Genomic DNA, 20646 nt, shown 5'->3' with positions numbered 1-20646 from the left:
ACTCAGTCAATTACAAATCGAAAGCTTCGTTTTAAACATTATTAACGGTAGAATATTTGATATATTAATACAAATAAAAAAAACCAAACTTACTAACATTATGAAATTGGGACGCGCTAATCTTAAAAACTGTCTCGATTTGATTTTCCGGTTCGAAAAAGTATTATGCGCTGTATATCCCGTATATTAAGAAATATTATTTATACATATTCTGTATAAGTTACGACCCTATGTAGTAGAGATAAAACTGGCAAATTGTTGTTGTAATTATATATATATAAATGACATTCAATTGGTTATGTACACTTCTGGTCAGGTCCTGTAAATATATAATCCATTATGTATGATATATAAGGCGGATAAACCGTGATACGCAGCAAGTATGCTGATAAAACACATTTGGGTGATTTATTAATACATAATTATATGACAAGAGTCGAACATTTCATCACATTAATAGTAATAATATCCTGGGACATTATTCACACACCATCTGATCCAAAACTAAGCAACTAAGCAGAACTTGTACTTTGGAAACCAGGCAACTGATACACTACATATAATATTTTACTTTTCTAAATACATACTTATATAGATAATTACACCCAGACTCAGGACAAACAGACATGTTCATGCACACAAATGTCTGCCCTGGGTGCGAATCGAACCCACAACCTTCGGCGTGAAAGGTATCTACCAACCACGACAACAGGCCCGTCAACATTAAAATGATGTTTTAAAATTTGGTAGAAATTATTTCGTGATAATAAAAAATACGTCAAAATATGTATCAATATTTATTCTTAACACTCAATAAATACGCTTTTCACATGACATTGTTTTTCCACTTTTATATATAAATTAAAAATAACATAATTTTACAATATTTCGTTTTAAATGTTTCAAACATTTAAACTTATTCGATTGAATGTATGATAACAATTTCTAGTATATAATATATTCGATAGCACTTCTTTTTGTATTATAAGTTATTCAGTGCAATACTAAATGTAAATTATAAACAATATTGTCAAGATGATTTTTTTTTTTATTATTTGAATAATTAAAAATATATATTCACCGTATTGAATTATAAATTATCAAAATATTTTCTAGGAACTAAAATAAGCGAATAAACAATAAGATGTTATATTATTATTATTATTATTTCTACTGTAATTAGTTAACTTTTGCTCTTAATATTCAGGCGTCGGATAAAGCTGCTACACCGGGAAGGACTTTTCCTGAAATATAATAAAAAAAATATTAAGAAGCAATTACAGTTTAATCTTGTTAAACTATTGTCTATGTCGGGGAAGAAGTCATTGCGACAAATTTTAAGTTAATCTCTCGAGATCTCGTGATAAGTGGTATTTCGCTTATATATATAATTAAAAGCGAGAAACCGAATCCACGAAAATGTTAATAACGAAATATATTTTGCTTAATTCACGTTGTGTCATTGTGTTGCTTAATTGCAACTATTTACATAAAACAGTGAAGCTTTCGAATTCGAATTACAATTAGTGGAATTGTTTTTAAGTCTTTCTCCGACACTTAACCCCTTGTAGTAAATAAGAACCTAGTCGAACACGTGGATTCCATCTTCAACCCGCATTGGAGTAGCGTGGTATAAGCTCAAAACCTTCTCCTCAAAAAGGAGAGGATTCCTTAGCAGGAAGCTTAGGATAGCTTAGCAGTGTGTATATAATTTAAATCGCGATAATTAACTATGTCCACCAATTCGTCATGCAGCATTATATTCTAAATCAATGTTAATATAAAAATAAATATTTAAAAGTTGGTTTAAAAATTAAAGTTTTGTCACGATAAGCGGTTGCTTAGTCCGTCCTTAGTTGTCTTAGTTAGGTCCGGTTGGACAGAGCCTGATAGGGCTTTGAGAAAGTTATAAGACACCAATTTTTGTCTTTATTTTTACCTTCCAACAGTTCAAGCGAGGCTCCACCGCCGGTAGACACGTGTGACACTTTGTCCTCTGTGCCCCACTTAGCGCAGCAGGTAGCGGTATCACCACCACCTGGGATTTAACATTACTTTGTAGATAATAAATAATATACAATTAAATAAATTACACGGCCAGACCGGCATTTCATATCGAAATATTTCAATTTTTAATGTCGAAATAAATGATTGTAACTTCAAAACAGAGTGCTGAGAAAAATTATATTAAAAATTTGTTGTAATAGTAAAAAATGTGACCTAACATTAGTTTTAAATTATTTTAAGTTATTTATGTGTTATGCTTTATTATTAAAATAATATCTGGATATATATATATGTTTTGATAATATTCAATAGGTTCCTTTAAAATTATAATATTTATGTAACAATTTACCAATAATAGTGACGGTTCCGTTAGCGGTAGCCTTCACGACACCGTCCATGAGAGCCTTGGTGCCTCCCGCGAACTTCTCGAACTCAAACACACCGGGTGGCCTATAAGGACAGACAAAACTAAGTATACACACACAACGACACACAACGACAAAAAATAATGAGAAAACTCAAACCAATGTTAAAATCTCATAAAAATCGCCGACATAAAATTACAATTTTTGAAGATAATTTAAAGAGTGCAAATTTAGAAAGCAAAAATATTACTTTTTATTACATTATTAATGGCCTAAAACTAAGCAATTGTCGATATTTTCCATTAGTCAACCTTGGATCACTTGATTTTCACTTCTACAAACAAACTTATGACTTGCTATGGGAATGTATCCAGACCCACGTCATGTCTGCATCATCAACACACTAAAGCCAAATCAGCTTGGAGACGTTTTTGCGATTGCTGTAGTGCACTGTCAGCAGAATATTAAATAAACATATACTTTTTATTTTTATAGATACTTTATACAATTTGATGTATAATAATTAAGTTCGATGATAATTTGTTCTGATATGTCTTAGGCAAACACATTTTTTCTCTACAGTTATTGACTTAAATGTTTCCTTAAATGATTACTATAATGTCTTTATAGTATATATAACTGTGACAAATTTAATAATAAACAAAATGACACTTGTATCACTATTTGTGTGACAATTCGAGGCATATGATAGTTGAGCAAACTGGTTTATTTCGATTTTTATCACTGTATATATTACAAAACTACATGTAAAAAAACATCTTCAAGCTGATTTATCTTTATCCCAATAGCAATCTCTATCTATTTTAAAAGTAGTTATTAAAAAAAAAAGATATCTCCGCATAAAATTGCCTGTGTGAATGTACTTAAAATTATAGTGTGAATGTACTTAATATTATATTATAAATCCATAGATAAGTCACCCGTTCCAAACGATAACTTTAGCTCTTGCAATAGGTTCAGCAAATAGTGCCTGAGTCTTGGGTCCAACATCAAGTCCGAGCCAACCATCGGGGATACCAGATTCAACATCTGCTAATCCAGCCTGAATAAAAGTAAAGAATTATTTCATATCATGATATATGAGATGAGTTTGAAAAAATTTATGTATGTGTCGCAGGGTTATTATCTTATATTTGTCAATCAAATGTTAATTTGGAACAATAAATAAATTTTAACTAATTGATTACAAATCTTAAGCTTAAATTTGTCTTTTATGTTATTTTTACTGTGTAAGAAAATAGTTTTCATGAAAACACCTTGTACATTGCAAAGCTATATTTGAATAAGCAGTTGTTTTTCGAAAGTCAGTGCAATTTAATATGTTTTAGTTCATTTTATTTCATTATACAACACTTTTATACAATTTTTAGTGACAATAAGTAAACAGTGCTTATGATTGTATATATTGTTGATTGTATGTATGGTAATCATATGCATGGATTACTTATTGTGAATGAAATTTAAAGTAGTTTATTATTAAAGTAATTTTATAATTTATTTGTATTACTTTTAATGTTCTCTACTCAAAAAATCAGGTTAATTTCATATTTATATGTAGTACCTGAGCATCTTCACCAAATTTGTCTGCAGTCACAAAGTCCACCGGCAGGTGAACCTTAACATTGTTTTTAGCTGCTTTCTCCAACAACTTTGTTACAATTTTGGCACCCTCCGCATCATATAAGGAATTTCCAATCTGTAATAAATTAAACATTTAATGGAAATATATATTTTTTTTGTTATTGAACTCGATCAATGAAATCAGAATGATGGTTGCTTTACTACATGGCTAAGATTAAAAAAATAGTGTAAACAGTAGAGTTGCCAGATCATTTAATTTTTTTAATGAGAATATTGTCATAGAAGTTAGAAAAATAATCATAATTGAATATCTGCTAATATACATTGGAACAGTGTTACAAACATTATACCAATAGTAATAAATTGTACTGGTCTATCTGAGTACCACATACCCCTCAATAATTCTACCTTCAAACAACAATATTCTGTATTACTGGTTTTTAGGGTGAGTGAGCCAGTTCTATTACAGACAAGGGACATAGAAGAATAACACCTTATATCACATTGTGTAGCTTATGTAAAGAGATACATGGCTTGACGTGCCAGTCTATAAGAATAGGTGAACAGTTAATATCAGGTGGTCCATTTACTCAAAAAGAAGCATTCAATTATTAAAAAAATTTGCAAAACTTATATATAATGGATTATATAAGCAAAACATTTTTATGTAATATACAAAAAAAATTGTAATATACTCTAATGTCTATAGCAAGACTGTTATTATAACCTAAGTTAATATTTTTTAATTATTCTTATATTCAGTTGATCAGCAATTGGTTTGTCAATACTCACAGCCATGCCCTTGGTTTCTTTAAGGAAGGTGAAAGCCATTCCTCCTCCAATGATCATCTCATTAACTTTGTCCAGCAAGTTTTCAATGAGTAGAATTTTATCTGCTACTTTAGCACCACCGAGAATTGCAAGGAATGGCCTGCAATAAAGAATCTATATTTTGTTATGTGTATCGGCAATACTTTTTACATTTAAAGTTTTTTTTTCTGTTTCGGTTATTTAATAAACTTCCACTTTCTGAAATGCTAATCACAGTTAGTTTAACTAATTTTACTTTAATCTGAATGTTGATTGGTCATAGGAACCAAATGAGCATTCAATAGGCATTCAATTTTTAGACAGGTCAGTAAATCTACCTTTATTCCAGATATTGATAAACAAAAAAGTTTCTTTCTATTCATAAATAACAGTCATGCATAATAAAAATAAGAATATATAAACTCTTAACAATGATATATTACCTTTCTGGTTCATGGAGAGCCTTGGCAAAATATTGAAGTTCCTTTTTCAGTAAAAATCCACTAGCTCTCTGCTCAAAGCCTTCTCCCATCATGGAGCTGTGAGCTCTGTGTGCAGTGCCTAAAATACATCTTTTTATATTATTTAAAAATATAGAAAAAGATTCATAGAAATTATATCCCTTAAAAGTTTATATTATAACAATTTTATATATATATATAACTTTACATAGAAGGACTTTTCAAAAGTGGAATAAGAACTTTCTTGAATAATGTGCATTTTGATTGTATAAATAAATTAAATATTTGCTAACCAAAGGCATCATTTATGTAGATATCACCAAGTTTTCTGAGACTTGCTCTAAATGCCTTCACTTTTTCAGCATCGGCTTTTACTTTAGCTCCACTGGCATCGACACCTTTTCCTTCTTCTTCAATATGGAAACGAAGATTTTCAAGAAGTATAACTGATCCTACAGGGGGATCAGCACAGGCGGCTTCTACTTCTGATCCAACGCAATCAGGAAGGAATGTTATATCTCTGTAATACAACACATAATATTAAAAGCTCACCCTACCAATAGACATATTTTTTTCTATTTTGTAAAGTTGTAATAAATAATCGATTATTATTCCATATTTCATCTGTATTCACATTTTATAAAAATGATGCAACCAATTTCTTGTGTAATACTAGATAGTAATTTAGTATTCGATATTCGGCCAAATACTATTTTTATATATTTTAATTATACATAATTAAGTCCGAAAAAATATTGAGCTCTTACACAAAATTATAAATATTTATTTAAACATTGACTGTATGACCTTGAAGTAACAGTGTGATACCAACCTATTCAATAGCTTCTTAAGTTCTTCTGCAACGGGTTTTAGTGTGTATTTCAAGTTTGCTTGTCCATCAGGTCGCCCGAGATGTGACATAAGAACTACAGATTTAGCACCCTTTTCTAGGGCGTATTTGACGGAATCCAGAGCAGCTACAATGCGCTGATTATTGGTGATTACTCCTTCTTTTAATGGTACATTGAAATCCACCCTTAGATAAAAATAAAGTTAGATTTTTAAGTGATTTAGCTATACTATTTACAATATTTAAAATATATTTTAGTACGCACCTCATCAGTACTCTTTTACCACCCAGACTTAGGGCATCAATACTTAGTTTGTTAAGAGTCATTTTTACTATTTTATATTATAAAATGTATCTTAAATTAAGTGTAAATGTAGAAGCCGCGAAAGATAATTTTCTAAAATAAATTTTAGACAAATTTGACCTTGTCTATGTCAAAAGGGTCAAACTTTCTTGCCATAAGAAATATTAATCAGTAAGAAATTAATATCGTGATGCAAATCTGGTAATAGATATTGATAAAATAAGAAACATACTGTAAATTTTGTAAATTTACTTAACAATAATAATGATTATTATTAGTAAATATATATTAGTCAGAAAGTAAGACAAACAGATCCAAAAACAAAAAAATATATAATTATATACTTTATCAGTAAGTACGTTGTTTATTTATTAAGAAAGTGTTCATTATATTATTCAAATAAAAAAAATCTTTTTCGACAGTAAAATAATTTAATTTAGACTATGTAACTTATCCAAATATAGGACAACCACAAAGACAGTCCACTAATAAAAAACTTCGATGACGTAACGTTGGTAGGCGGAGGTAGTTAGGAGAACGCGGGAGGTATTTTTAGTTAACTGTATGTTGGTATTATTGCTCGTTCTTCGCGAAATGCACGCATTGGGACGCTCGGATTTAGAATGTTCTTTGAAAATCTACGTTGAATTAAATGAAACTTCGTTAGTGAATGTTAAGTTTTGTGGTCACTGTGTTCATAAGTTACATTTAAGTTATTGTTCAGTGTGTATTAGTGACTGTTTTGGTTGACCAACAAAGTTAAGAGTAGTGCGTCGAAAGTTGAAACATGGTGCCGCTAGGACCCGGGCCAGGCCATCCTACCGCACACCAAACACACGGCGGGCCATCAACTAATCTATCCGGTCCAAATTCGCTATCACAAAGTTCCTCGCAGTCAAATAAGTCTTCAGTAGCGGTAAGTATTTTGAAACATTGCCTAATGTTAAACGGATTTGCATCAATCTGGCGGCTCGCACATGTTTATGTAACTTCTAGTTTGAGCACGTGCGATTTGGCGCTAATTTTAATAATGGTTTTCAGAAGCCGAATTACACACTTAAATTTACTCTAGCTGGACATACAAAGGCGGTGTCGTCTGTTAAATTTAGTCCCAATGGCGAATGGCTGGCAAGTTCCTGTAAGTATCAATAAGATAACATAATCACATAAACGCTTATTTATTGTTTTTTTTTAATAGTATATGAACAAAATTAAAGATTTCATATAATTTTGGTGGGAATTAATACAAGGTCACTTTGGTGATCCTATCGTTCGACCATAAGAGCTTAAATATAAAGTAATCCATGACATAATTGTTGGAGTTTTAATTTACATTATTTACATAACTAACGATTTCCAATATGATCCACTAACTTATATTTTTAATTGTAAAAAAAAAACGAGGTTCATTCTTTTACTAATAAAAATGTATTCTAATTACTAAACTAAATTTACAGGGAAAGTTCATACATAAGTTTTTTTATAAGGAAATTACTTACTATTACATATGTATTATTATCATGCTAAAACAAACTAATAATATTATAGATATATTTTTATCAAATTAAATGTTTTTATATATAGTAGTTAAATTGTTCTCATCCACTTTCTATATTTAACAGGTATTTGCTTATTTTCTATGTAAACTTACACATTTACTGGGTCATCTTTTTTGACACAATGTGAAGTGATAATAGGCCAGTTCGTAAAGTTTGTTGCTAAGCCAATATGAGAAAAGTGTTGTACAAATATTTTATATAAAAAAAATTATGTTTATTTTTAACTGAGTTATTTTAAATTTTTATGAAAAAAAAAATCACTACTTTGTAATTATTTAAAGAATATGATTTGTAATTAAGCTGAAATATTTTTGACAAATACTAGAACTAAGTGAACAAAAGCTTTAAAAGTAGACATTATTGTATAGACATTAAACTAAAGATAAAATATTGTTAATTACAATAATTATTACATAATTTATATCTATATGTTTATATGTTTCACATAATTATATGAATAATTTATGTTACAGCTGCTGACAAACTGATAAAAGTGTGGGGAGCTTATGATGGCAAATTTGAGAAGACGATATCTGGACACAAAATGGGCATTAGTGATGTAGCATGGTCGTCAGACAGCAGGCTGATTGTCAGTGCTAGTGATGATAAAACTTTAAAGGTGAAACAACTTATCTATATTGACTACCTAGCTATACTCTTACATGATGAACAAGATGATGAAGTAGTATAACATTTGTAATTCATCTTTTTTTTATAGATTGTGGTATGCAAATGGTTTGATAAGCATGACTGTGACTTAACAAACATCCATAGTGAACTACTGCTGTTATAGTGTTAGTTATATGAACAACACTATAACACATTTAAATACATTTAAATTAATTTTGAATACAGCAAATACTTGTATTATCGTGTATTTTAAAATGAAAATAATTTTATGTTATTTGTATAATATAATACAAATTGTGAGACATTTTCTAAAAAACTTTAAACAACATAACATAAATATTTAATAGGAGATATATAATAATAACAAAAAAATAGACTAATAAATAATTCATTAAACAAAAAGTTCCACAGATGTATCAATAAATATTGAAAGTAAAATTTTATTTATAGATTAATTTATCTCATTTGATCTAAATTTTCTCACGGTAATTGAACTCTTTATCTCCAATAGAGATAATTTATACCCATTCTCCGATTAGAATGTTTACATGCTAAACAGAATGTGATAACTTCAAATGATAACTTAAACCTCAGACTAGAGATGCTTATGTGACACATATTTAGTACATAACATTATTCAAAAAAATTTACTTTTAGATTTTTTATCTTTATTTTCTGTGTAAAAATTTGTGAGAGGCATTTTGATAATGTATATTATATTTTTATTAACAGATTTGTTACATAATATTTTTTAAAAGTTATTTAAAAAATTTGATAAGTTAAGTTATTTTTATTATACACACACAGCTAGTTAATTAAAATAACTGGCCTCTATGTTTTTTCTTCTGATTGAATTTTTAACATCAATTGTCATTTTTTTATGTTTTAATGAGGACTTCTAAATATATAATTTCATTTGGCTGATGTTGTTGAAAAAAATTGTGTAAAAAAATTGAAACTATTACAATAAAAATATATTTTAACTTAATATAATTTTTCAGGTCTGGGAACTGAGTTCTGGGAAATGTTTAAAAACATTAAAGGGACACAGCAATTATGTGTTTTGTTGTAATTTCAACCCACAGAGTAATCTTATTGTTTCTGGAAGTTTTGATGAAAGTGTGAGAATATGGGATGTAAGAACAGGTGAGAAATTTATTTCTAAATTTCAAAACTTTTAGATGTTTGCATTAATTTTCTTTTTTGATTAACATTTTATAAAATATTAATCTATTAAATCATGTACCCTATTCATTTATTTAATGAATTAGATTGAACAAAATATTTCACTTTCACTAAAACAAAATTCATTAATTTATATCGTATATAGTCATATAGTATAAACAAAGATTCATCATCACAGTACTTCTCCAAACTGCAAGTATTGTCTTTACAAATATTTTTCATTCCTGTGCGTAAACAATCTGTTAGGTAAAGTAGATCCAGTTGCAACAATTGGGATGGCAAAAAATTGTGGCAGTTAGGGACAAATATAGGGCGTTTGTTGTGGTTTGTTGTGTTTGTGCAGTATTTTTACGTGCTGAGGTCAGTAGGTGGTATAAAGATACAGATAATATCATCAGAGACATTTGTATAAGTGTGTACCTAATCGAGAAGCAGAGCTGGATTTCAATTACATTTGTAACTTTTAAGTTTTATAAGACCTTGAGCGAGTTTATAAAATCACAAGTGGTGCGCAATACAAATTCTAATCGCCTAAATGATTGTCGAGGCAAGCAGATAGATATGACTCAGTAAAGTTAATTTGGAGTCAACCCCTATGTCCTTTAAATATTTTCTAAGATGGAATAGCATTCCATCCATATTACAAGCCAAATTAACTAGATGTTTTATCCAAGAATCAATACTACATTTAATATCCCATGGAATATGTAAATCTAAGGTTTGTTTATTACTATTTATTCTTTGATTGGAATATGGTTGTAATCAAAAACATCCTTGTAACATTATGTCGGCCACGGTGGCCTCTATAGAAGAAAGAGAGATATTGAACACTACTCAAAACTATTACACTCTCCTCTATATTACTCTTACTCTAATAGTCGAGTAGAACGGCAAATCGGGACGACTAGGAAGAGATCAGGTGTAGGATCCACGAATTTACATGCTGCTTTGAGAAAGGAACACCTTTATTCCGGGCAGCGAATTAATTCGGTATTCGAGTACTGGTCCTATAATTCCAAACCATATAAGCATTAACGTAAATATTATTCTCAACGACATATAATTATGTATGTGTGAATTTATTACTTCAATGCTGGCGTAAAATAATTTAAAAATATATAAACAACCTCGTTTGAGTAACACTGAACTTTTCTATTTAAACTGACAATTTTTTTTTCTATACCTGGCATAATGTGTTTTTAGGTAAATGTTTAAAGACGTTACCAGCGCATTCAGATCCAGTCTCAGCGGTGCATTTTAATAGAGACGGAAGCCTTATTGTCTCGTCAAGTTATGATGGTTTATGGTGAGTAATTTATGCCGTAACAGCTTACATTTAAAGTATATTATGATTCATATATTATATCATTATTTGTAATATGGATGTATAGCAATTTAATAAACTTAATTTTAAACTTATTTAAATGTTTTGTGTATTCGTTACTGTTATATTATCGTTTTCGTATTGGCAGTCATAAATAAAATTAGCATTCAATCAATATGTTACTTAACTTAAACAAGTATATTTTTACGACGTTAATAGTTACTGCCGTGTTTTATTACGTCTATATAAGTCTCAACTCAAAGTCATGTAATATGACGTAATATTTCTTTGTACTTCTATTGCGTAAGAACTGTCTACATCGCACTTACATATGATGTTTTATTTATAATTCCCTTTTTATTCAAATGTCAATGAACCAATTGTATACATTGTATGTACATCAGGAATAACTGTTCGATTAAGAAATATATGTTATTTAAGAAATATAAGAAGTTAACATAAGGCTTTGTGTTTATTTAAAACTATTCTATTCTAGTATCAAAATTCATTTATGTATTATTTTGTATGTAAATATTTCTTTTAAAAGTTTCTCATTTATGAATATATAACGTAATTTATGGCATATAATGTATAGAGTGATCAATTTTATTGTTATTAATTTCAGTCGAATCTGGGATACGGCGTCCGGTCAGTGCCTTAAAACTCTTATAGACGACGACAATCCGCCAGTTTCCTTTGTTAAATTTTCACCCAACGGTAAATACATTTTGGCAGCGACACTCGATAACACACTGAAGCTCTGGGATTACAGTAGAGGGAAATGTTTGAAAACATATACTGGCCACAAGAATGAAAAGTACTGTATTTTTGCAAACTTTAGCGTTACTGGTGGAAAGGTAAGTTTATAAAAATACGCTTTGTATAAATTTGTTTTTATTACTTTCTTAAGTTCTAGAAAAACTGTATTTTAATTTTTAAACTTTTTAACTTTAAGTTTTATTGCAACAAAATAGAATATGATTCATTTGTTTCATTAATGTATTTTACAATATAATCGTAATCCAATAAGTGAATACTACCAAGCCCTGATCTCTAAAGAGAAGGTAATATTGACAATACAGCTACATAAAAATTAGATATATATTTACCTTAAAATGGTCATGATTTCCCACCAAGAACACGAATTTTTTATGTAAGCAATAATTTTCAAAGAATTTAATTTATTACATACAGTTAAAGAAATAAAGAAACAAATATAAAAATGATTTGTTTTACAACAGTGGATAGTATCAGGATCAGAAGACAACCTGGTGTACATATGGAACTTGCAGTCCAAAGAGATAGTTCAGCGGCTGTCGGGACACACCGACACAGTGCTGTGCACGGCGTGTCATCCCACCGAGAACATCATCGCATCTGCTGCACTAGAAAATGACAAAACCATAAAGCTTTGGAAGAGCGACACGTAATTTTTAATTGGTAAGTTTTTTAATAAACTGAAGCAATGGCATAATAAAATTAATTACGTTGATATTTTCGGCGACGTTACAATCAACTGAACTAAATTTTATACAGATATTATATCTACTTATTGTAATTACAATTTCGTGATTACAACATTATTTACATTAAGTTACTTGTAATTTTTTACTTACTACTTATTACTTGTAATTTGTTACTTTTAATTGATTATTAAGTTGTATTGACAATATTTATTGTATGAGAAATGTACATTAATTTTAATATTTGTTTCAGGAAAACGCACAGACAGCGACTTATAAATTGTGGCTTCATATTGAGAGCCTGGCCTTTGGCTTGTGAATAGTTTTATATGAATAAGGTTTTACTAGTTTATGGAGTTACGGACAATCAGATTTGGAGCGTATTTCATTTCTATACACATAGTCAAAACACAGATGAATGTATGACTTTTCATTTGTCATAAGATATTACATATTTTTGTATCTAAAGTGCAAATGAAAGATGATTGAAATGTTTTAGCCATTATGTTTTAGTTTATAATGAGTTATTAAGGATCTTGCTTAATAATAACTTGTTGGATGCAATTAAAAATTTAGTAGTTACATTGTGTTTTATTACCTCTTAGTTTAAGGTATTTAATAAATAATGTGTAAATATTAATAAATGTCATCTTGATCTTAAATAATAAATTATAATTTACACCATACTTAGTAAGAGCAAAGAAAGAAGTAAACCAACTATCCCATAAATATTGTGGTTAATAATATATCTATTTATCCCATATACTCACTGGCTACACTACAAAATCTGATATAGCTTTTTAAAATATTACTGTGCAATAAAAAATAACAATAATATTTTTTTTTTTTTTATATCGCCGGGAGGGCAAATGACTACTCCACCTGATGGTAAGTGGTAGTAGAGTCCAAACGCGACGACGGCCAGTACAGACGGGAAAAACGTTCTGTACTAGCCGCCTTCGCCTTGGCGGCCCGCAAGATGCCTCTTCACGCCTCGTTTGAAGGAACCCGGGTTGTAAGAGGAGGGGAATACGTGAGCTGGTAAGGAATTCCATTTTTTGGAAGTGCGACAAAGAAAGGAGTTGCCAAATTTCTTTGTTCGCGATGGAATTGATGTCACAGTTAGGCGGTGACATCGAGAACCAGCTCGCGTTGACTTAAGAAGGAAGGGGGAAGCAGGAATTAGAGAGAATAATTCCTCAGAGCACTCGCCTGCTTCTAATTAAGCCAAAAAGTAATAATACGAGCTGTAGGTGAGCTAAAATAGAATACTTGGAATATACGGGTGAAGGGAACAAGATATACCGCATTTACATTACATACATTAGTTGTGAGGCGAATCGCGACGCAAATGTGTAACTGTTACGCTCAGCATTCGCCTACTTCGCTACTACAGTACGACAAAGATCTTGGCGCTCGAATTACAGAATAGGTTTGATCGGGTATTTTTTTCTGAAAAATAGTCAGAACTTAGTTTCTGTGCGTGCGAGTGTGTTTAAGCGCGTGTGCAGCGCTTTACCTTTTTTATTAAAATCAAATACTAATGTCGCTTAAAACAGATTTTATTAAGATAGTTTTTTATTTCAGAATTTTGCCATTTTATTTCTTTTATTTTATATTATGTGTGCATACACAGCGTGTGCACGTGTGTGTGTGCTTGTGTGTGTATACTCCCACAGCCTGGTACCTCTGATCCTGGGTGGTTATCAGTCTCATAAATATATTTTTTTATAATTGTTATTTTAAGACTACGCTCAAATCAAATTCGGACCCAATGGTAGGTTGGAGCCAAATTTAATTCAGGTGTGAATTTTTTTCAAAGCATTTTCTTCTGTAAATATAAAAAAATATATATTTTTTGGAAATTTCTTTTTCAATAACGCGAATACTTATATCATTTACATTGTATTTAAAGCAGCGGATAATTTTCCTTTATCCTCTTTTAACACACTCCTGAAATTAGTAACTAAGCAGAAAAAGAACCATGAGAAGTCGATAAAAAGTAAATGTTTAAGAACATAAAAATATCTGTACCATAGAAAATAAAGAATAATAATATGGGGTAGGTCCCGTAATAATATTCACAATAACCTTCTCTAAAATCCTAATTCTATTCATATAAAATCTTTGTATAACTTTTATCCCAATTGAAGTTTAAAGTTACAAAAGAATTCGTTCCTATTTCTTTCACTAACAATACGCCAATTTATATACTTTGATTTTGGCATTGCAGCTCCATATCATATACAAATTGACGAGTACGTCAAAATATTTATTCTTCTCTATAAAAGCATCGCGTTCGAGTTTAAACGTTTTGTTTTATTTACATTTTTAAGTATCTATAGTTACACGGTTATTATGTAGCGATAAATATCTATCTTAAACATTCTATTAAAAATGATCACTGATTGCTGTCAAATTTAAACAGCAAATTCCAACTATAATTAACATGTACCTAATATGCAATCCTTTAAAAACAGCCATGTTGTATTATTACTTTTATTAGATAAAATCTAGTTACTACTTACTACGTATTATCTAGTGGTAGGAAAATAAATGTTGTATCTGTATAAAGTAGATTCTTTTTTAAATAATTACATTCACAATAAAATATAATAATAATATACTAAACTTTGAATTTAAAACGAAGAAACAAAAAGTAGGTAAGTACGGTTAGCAAAAGAAGTAATCATAGTGAAAAAGAGGTACTCGCATGGGTATTAAGCTATTTGCCGACAATAATTTTATACAAGCCCTATTACTGGAGATAAAGCGAGAAAAATTAGGTCAGTAAACTCTTGGGATTTTTAAAGGAACGCTTCATCTTGTCTACTCGCATAGATAACATCGTCAAGTGTTTAGATAATAATAAAGTTGTTATATTGACAATGAATCATAAAAACATTAAAAGGAAAAAACATTTGTTGTTTTTTTCAAAGTTATGAAAAATTTAGTTTAAAATAATACTTTAGTGTTACGAATTAATACAAAATTAAAAAGTAAATCGTGTAGCACCGAGACTTTCAGGGCTGTATAATCCGGCCCGGATTTAGCTATTCCCCGGGTCCCAAGCCGATGCAAATCTTGGGGACCTACCCCTTAGTTGAGTATGACTTCAGATCGAAGAGATTAGAAACAAAAAGAGACGCTGTTTCTCGTAGATAACTAAATATTTTAATATAACGTTATATTATTCATTAAGAAATAATTTTAATCCAAATCAAATATTAGCTGGACTCTTAATTATTATAAGATCTTGGGATAAGTCTGTCTTGTAAAGAACTTTACAACATCAACAATATTATATTATTTAGAAATTTATTGACAACATAGTAACTACATTGTTCTTTGCTTAACTATTTAAATCGTAATGTTGGACACAATAAAGTAATATTTAATGTTAGTTTTATTTAATTGAACTCGAAAAATAAATTGTTGTATACACTTTTTTTTAAATACAAATAATTTGATAAATAATCAAATATATAGATAGATGATCAGCGAGAAGCACAAACAAATATCGTTATTACCGAATGTTATTCTTTTTATATTTTTGCATTCTGTATTTGCATCTAGTTCTAATATGATACAATTAATTATCAATCAATCAATCAACAGCCAATCGTTGTCCACTGCTGAACATAGGCCTCTCCCAAGGTGCGCCAAAGCTCCCTGTCCTCCGCCTTCCGCATCCAGTTGGTGCCCGCCACCTTCTTAAGGTCGTCGGTCAACCTGGCTGGAGGGCGCCCTACGCTGCGCTTGCCAATTCGCGGTCTCCACTCTAGGACTCGTCTGCTCCAACGGCCATCGGTCCTACGACATACGTGACCAGCCCACTGCCACTTCAGCCTGCTAATTTTGCAAGCTATGTCGGTGACTCCGGTTCTTTTCCAGATAATCTCATTTCTGATCTTATCCTTCAAAGATACTCCGAGCATAGCTCGCTCCATAGCACGCTGAGCGACTTTGAATTTGTGGACTAGTCCCGCAGTTAGTGTCCACGTTTCGGCAACGTATGTCATGGTAGGTAAGACGCATTGGTTGAAGACTTTCGTCTTCAAACATTGCGGTATAGACGACTTGAGGACTTGACGAAGTTTGCCAAATGCTGCTCATCCCAAGCGAATTCTTCGATCGGCTTCTTTCTCGAAGTTGTTCCTACCGACTTGTATTATCTGTCCTAGGTAGGTATATTCACTAACAACTTCGAGAGGTTTTCCCTCGACGTATATCGGTCCCGGCACGACATGCCTATTGAACATGACCTTGGTCTTGTCTAAGTTTATACCGAGACCGACACACCGGGAAGACACGTCTAGGCTACGCAGCATTTCGGTGAGTTGTTCCAGCGACTCTGCTATGATGACGATATCGTCGGCAAATCTAAGGTGTGAGATGTACTCGCCGTTTACATTGACTCCATACCCAGTCCAATCCAGCGTCTTGAAAACGTCTTCCAACGCGTTGGTGAACAGTTTCGGGGATATTATATCCCGCTGTCTCATCCCCCTGCGCAGTTGGATCACCTTCGTCTTACAGTCTTGGATGTGGACAGTCATTGTAGCGGCGTTGTACAGTCATCTCAGTACCTCGATATATCTCCAGCCGATATGACATCTCTGCAATGAGTGGAGCACTGCCCAGGTTTCGATGGAGTCGAAGGCTTTCTCGTAGTCCACAAATGCCATACACAGCGGCTGATTGTACTCTTCGGTCTTCTGCACAATCTGCCAAACAGTATGGACGTGGTCTACGGTGCTGTAGCCTGATCGAAAGCCGGCTTGCTCTGGGGGCTGGAACTCGTCATGTCGTCTGGCGAGACGGTTCGTGACGACTCTTGAGAACAGCTTATATACGTGACTCAGGAGGGAGATTGGTCTGTAGTTTTTCAAGAGGGTTTTATCACCTTTCTTGAAAAACAGTACCACCTCACTCCCGCTCCACGTTTCCGGGGTCTTGCCATGTTGGATAACGGAATTAAAGAGGCTTGCTAGCTCTTTCAGGACCGGAGTCCCGCCTGCCTTAAGCAACTCTGTTGTGATTCCGTCCTCTCCCGGAGCTTTGTTGTTTTTAAGCTGTTCTAGAGCCGCCCTAATCTCGCCTTGGTCAACGACCAGGAGCTCCTCGGAGTAATGGCGCATAAGAGGGACGCGCTGATCATCAATACTGATTCCCACGGGTTTATCCGTTCTAGAAGAGAACAAATGCCCATAAAACCTCTCTACTTTCCGACAATCTCAGGCCTAGAGGTAACGACCCCACCATTTTCAGTTTTAAGTTTTGTCAGACGCGGCCTCCCAAACTTGCGAGCGAACACTTTCGATCCCCGATTTTGCTCAATCGCAGCCTTGATGGCACGGGTATTGGAGCGTCGGAGATCGCGTCGCGTCAGCGTTTTTATTGTTCGATTTAAGGCCTTATCTGACAAAAACGATGGTAGTTCTCGTCGTTTTCTCATGAACTCGAGTGTCTCAGCAGAGAGTTTTGGTGCGTTGTCTCTTCTCTGTGGTAGAAAACACTTGCGGGAAGTGTTTTGCAGTATTTTGACCAGCGTGTCGGTTTTCTCATCAATGCTGCTTACGGTTTCCAACGCGGTGAATTGATTTTGAAGTTCCATTTGGAACTTTTCGGAGCCTTGAGCAGCTTGGAGCATGGTAGGTCGGAGAGTAGACCTCATCATTCTCGATCTTTCGGCTTTGAAGTCGATATTTAGAGTGCCTCGAACCAAGCGGTGATCACTTTCGGTATTAAACCTGTTGATCACTGAAACGTCTCTAAATATGTGCCTTTTATTCGAAATGATAAAGTCTATCTCGTTCCTTGTCACGTTATCGGGGCTTCGCCAGGTTCACCTCCTCTGAGGCTTCTTTTGAAAGAAAGAATTCATCAAAAAGAGCCCTTGCGCTTCGAGAAAGTTTACCAGCATTTGCCCCCTGTGATTTTTGCAGTCCAAGCCGTAAGGTCCGACTTTCGATTCAAAGCTATCTTGTACTCCCACTTTAGCATTAAAGTTTCCCATAACAACATTATAGTGGGCCTTCGAGGTATCGTTGAGGGCCTTTGCGATGTCCTCGTACATCGCTTCGACCACATCATCAGAGTATGTCGAAGTTGGCGCATATACCTGAACGACCTTCAGGGAGTACCTGTCGGAAAGTTTTAGGGCAAGGTACGCTACCCGGTTCGACACACTACTGATTTCCACAATGCTGCTAATGAGATCCTTTTTGACTAGAAAACCGACACCACCCTGGGAGAGGTTATCACCTTCGCGGAAGTAGAGTAAGCTACCGGACTCTAGAGTTATCGTGTCCTACCCCTGTCTTCGGACTTCAGATAACCCCAGTATATGCCAGTTTATATGACTTAACTCTACTTCTAATTCGGCGAGGTGATGGTCCAGCCTCATCGAGCGTCCATTATACGTTGCCATGTTCAGTCGTTTTATACGGTAGCCTGCCGTGAACCGGTGATTCTTAGCACCCCCTGCCCTGCCAATACCGCGACCGCTACCTTGGTCGGGCCTAGCGGGCTTGCCGGTAACTGGGGGCCTTTTTTTGGGCGCATCTGCCATTAAGGAGGGTTTGCCCATACTCGCCGCACTGGGCAGACGTGTTGGCGAGCGCAGTAGGGGTGTAAGTTGTTTATGTGGGGGGGATGCTGCTGCCCATCCCCCCTTTTCCCCGTCCCTCAGTCGCCTCTTACGACACCTACGAGATGAGATTGGGGGACTACTATTCTAAGCCGGTACTCCACGGCTCCACATTATCCACATTAATTATATAATAATAATAATATCCTGGGACATTTTCACACACGGTCATCTGATCCCAAATTAAGCTTGTACAAAGTTTGTGCTATGGAAACCAGACAACTTATATACTACATATACTACTTTTCTTTTGTAAATACATACTTAAAAATAGTAAGGAGGTAATTTATTCTAATACGATTGAAAAAGATTTCTCGATCAATCTTTGAATATTGGTCTTATACTCACTGCTTTGGTTTGCCAATGGGACATTCACAGGCTCTTATTTTACTTGTAGATGTTAAAAAAAATCACAAAACACTAAATTAGTGTTAATGACGTCATAGTTATATAAATAAGTCAGACATAATTATGTTTAAGACTCACTCATCACTCCATTTAAATATGACTAAGTCAATTTGGTACTTTTACTCTGCTGCTTGTAATTTGTTTTGGTTGTTGATGTTATGATATTATACTTGGCATATTAATTGAACTCAAATTGAATGGCTTGGAATAAATTAATCAGTGCGTGTAGTAAAGCGTTTTGAGAAAAACAATTTTAATGTAGGATATCTGACGCTGTGATGTATTATGATTAATTAATTCATATCAACTGCACGAATCGCTGAAAGCTCATTACGAAATTATTACTGAAACAGGTTGAAACATGATATGAGAGCTTGACGTGTTTCCAATTGATTACCGCCTGTAATAGAGATGCTATGTTGTTTGAATGATGATAGTGATGTACGATAATTAGATATATGGATGCATTAGACACTACTCCAAGCGGGTGACACCTAGTAGGGGTTGTATAAAGATCTATTAACAGATATGTTGGAGATATTATTTTACTTCGATAATATTTGCTTTCAAAATTATTTTGTTACCTCGACCGGACTTTTCCTTCCTAAATGACATGCTAATTTATGTCTTTCCACATTTTATATTGATTATTATCGTGTACTGTGTTTATGTAAATAAATATAATTAGAAGCGTGTCGATGTCATGCATTTGTACCAAAAATAATTACATTTATAAAATATATAAGTGATTTATTAGACGGATCACTATGTATATTTTAATAGGAATCCTTTTAATAAGAAATTATTGATATATGTTGCTAACAAATGTTTAATGGTATAAAGTAACAGCACCTATATGTCCCACTATTGGGTTAACCATCCCCTTTTTGACTATATATTTTCAAGCTTTTTCCACGACGCTACTCTATACGGTGGATACATACGTGACATATTTTTATCCGAAACACTACACTAACGGTGGATTACATTACCGAAATCCTCAACTCGATAAAAGATTTGTGATAA

At 32.8% G+C, this 20646-nt stretch overlaps 2 protein-coding genes across 2 annotated transcripts; one reads left to right on the top strand and one right to left on the bottom strand.

Annotated features, from left to right (window-relative positions):
- Positions 1–783: 783 nt before the first annotated feature.
- On the bottom strand, positions 784–6535 carry LOC126776989 (phosphoglycerate kinase). Its single transcript, XM_050499832.1, has 10 exons — positions 6361–6535; positions 6078–6281; positions 5539–5765; positions 5228–5345; positions 4767–4905; positions 3955–4089; positions 3314–3435; positions 2357–2457; positions 1940–2038; positions 784–1244 (listed from the first exon to the last, which is right to left on the bottom strand). The coding sequence occupies exons 1-10, from the start codon at positions 6420–6422 to the stop codon at positions 1204–1206; spliced, it is 1248 nt and encodes a 415-aa protein (XP_050355789.1). The 5' UTR covers positions 6423–6535; the 3' UTR covers positions 784–1203.
- Positions 6536–6958: 423 nt separating this feature from the next.
- On the top strand, positions 6959–13142 carry LOC126777882 (WD repeat-containing protein 5). Its single transcript, XM_050501173.1, has 8 exons — positions 6959–7315; positions 7441–7537; positions 8432–8577; positions 9590–9734; positions 10977–11079; positions 11723–11954; positions 12339–12537; positions 12814–13142. The coding sequence occupies exons 1-7, from the start codon at positions 7187–7189 to the stop codon at positions 12525–12527; spliced, it is 1041 nt and encodes a 346-aa protein (XP_050357130.1). The 5' UTR covers positions 6959–7186; the 3' UTR covers positions 12528–12537; positions 12814–13142.
- Positions 13143–20646: the final 7504 nt, after the last annotated feature.

The sequence above is a fragment of the Nymphalis io genome, chromosome 2, assembly GCF_905147045.1.
Source record: "Nymphalis io chromosome 2, ilAglIoxx1.1, whole genome shotgun sequence".
Classification (NCBI taxonomy): Eukaryota; Metazoa; Arthropoda; class Insecta; order Lepidoptera; family Nymphalidae; genus Nymphalis; species Nymphalis io.
Note: the sequence above shows the minus strand (reverse complement) of the source record. Positions and strands in the feature narration are given on the sequence as shown.

Excerpts from the sequence above, each read along its gene's own strand:
- LOC126777882 (XM_050501173.1), top strand. The coding sequence starts at position 7,187 with ATGGTGCCGCTAGGACCCGGGCCAGGCCATCCTACCGCACACCAAACA. Across the intron at positions 7,316-7,440 it reads CAAATAAGTCTTCAGTAGCG|AAGCCGAATTACACACTTAA; the intron begins GTAAGTATTTTG and ends AATGGTTTTCAG. Across the intron at positions 9,735-10,976 it reads AATATGGGATGTAAGAACAG|GTAAATGTTTAAAGACGTTA; the intron begins GTGAGAAATTTA and ends ATGTGTTTTTAG.
- LOC126776989 (XM_050499832.1), bottom strand. The coding sequence starts at position 6,422 with ATGACTCTTAACAAACTAAGTATTGATGCCCTAAGTCTGGGTGGTAAA. Across the intron at positions 5,766-6,077 it reads CTTAAGAAGCTATTGAATAG|AGATATAACATTCCTTCCTG; the intron begins GTTGGTATCACA and ends GTTGTATTACAG. Across the intron at positions 1,245-1,939 it reads CTCGCTTGAACTGTTGGAAG|GAAAAGTCCTTCCCGGTGTA; the intron begins GTAAAAATAAAG and ends ATTATATTTCAG.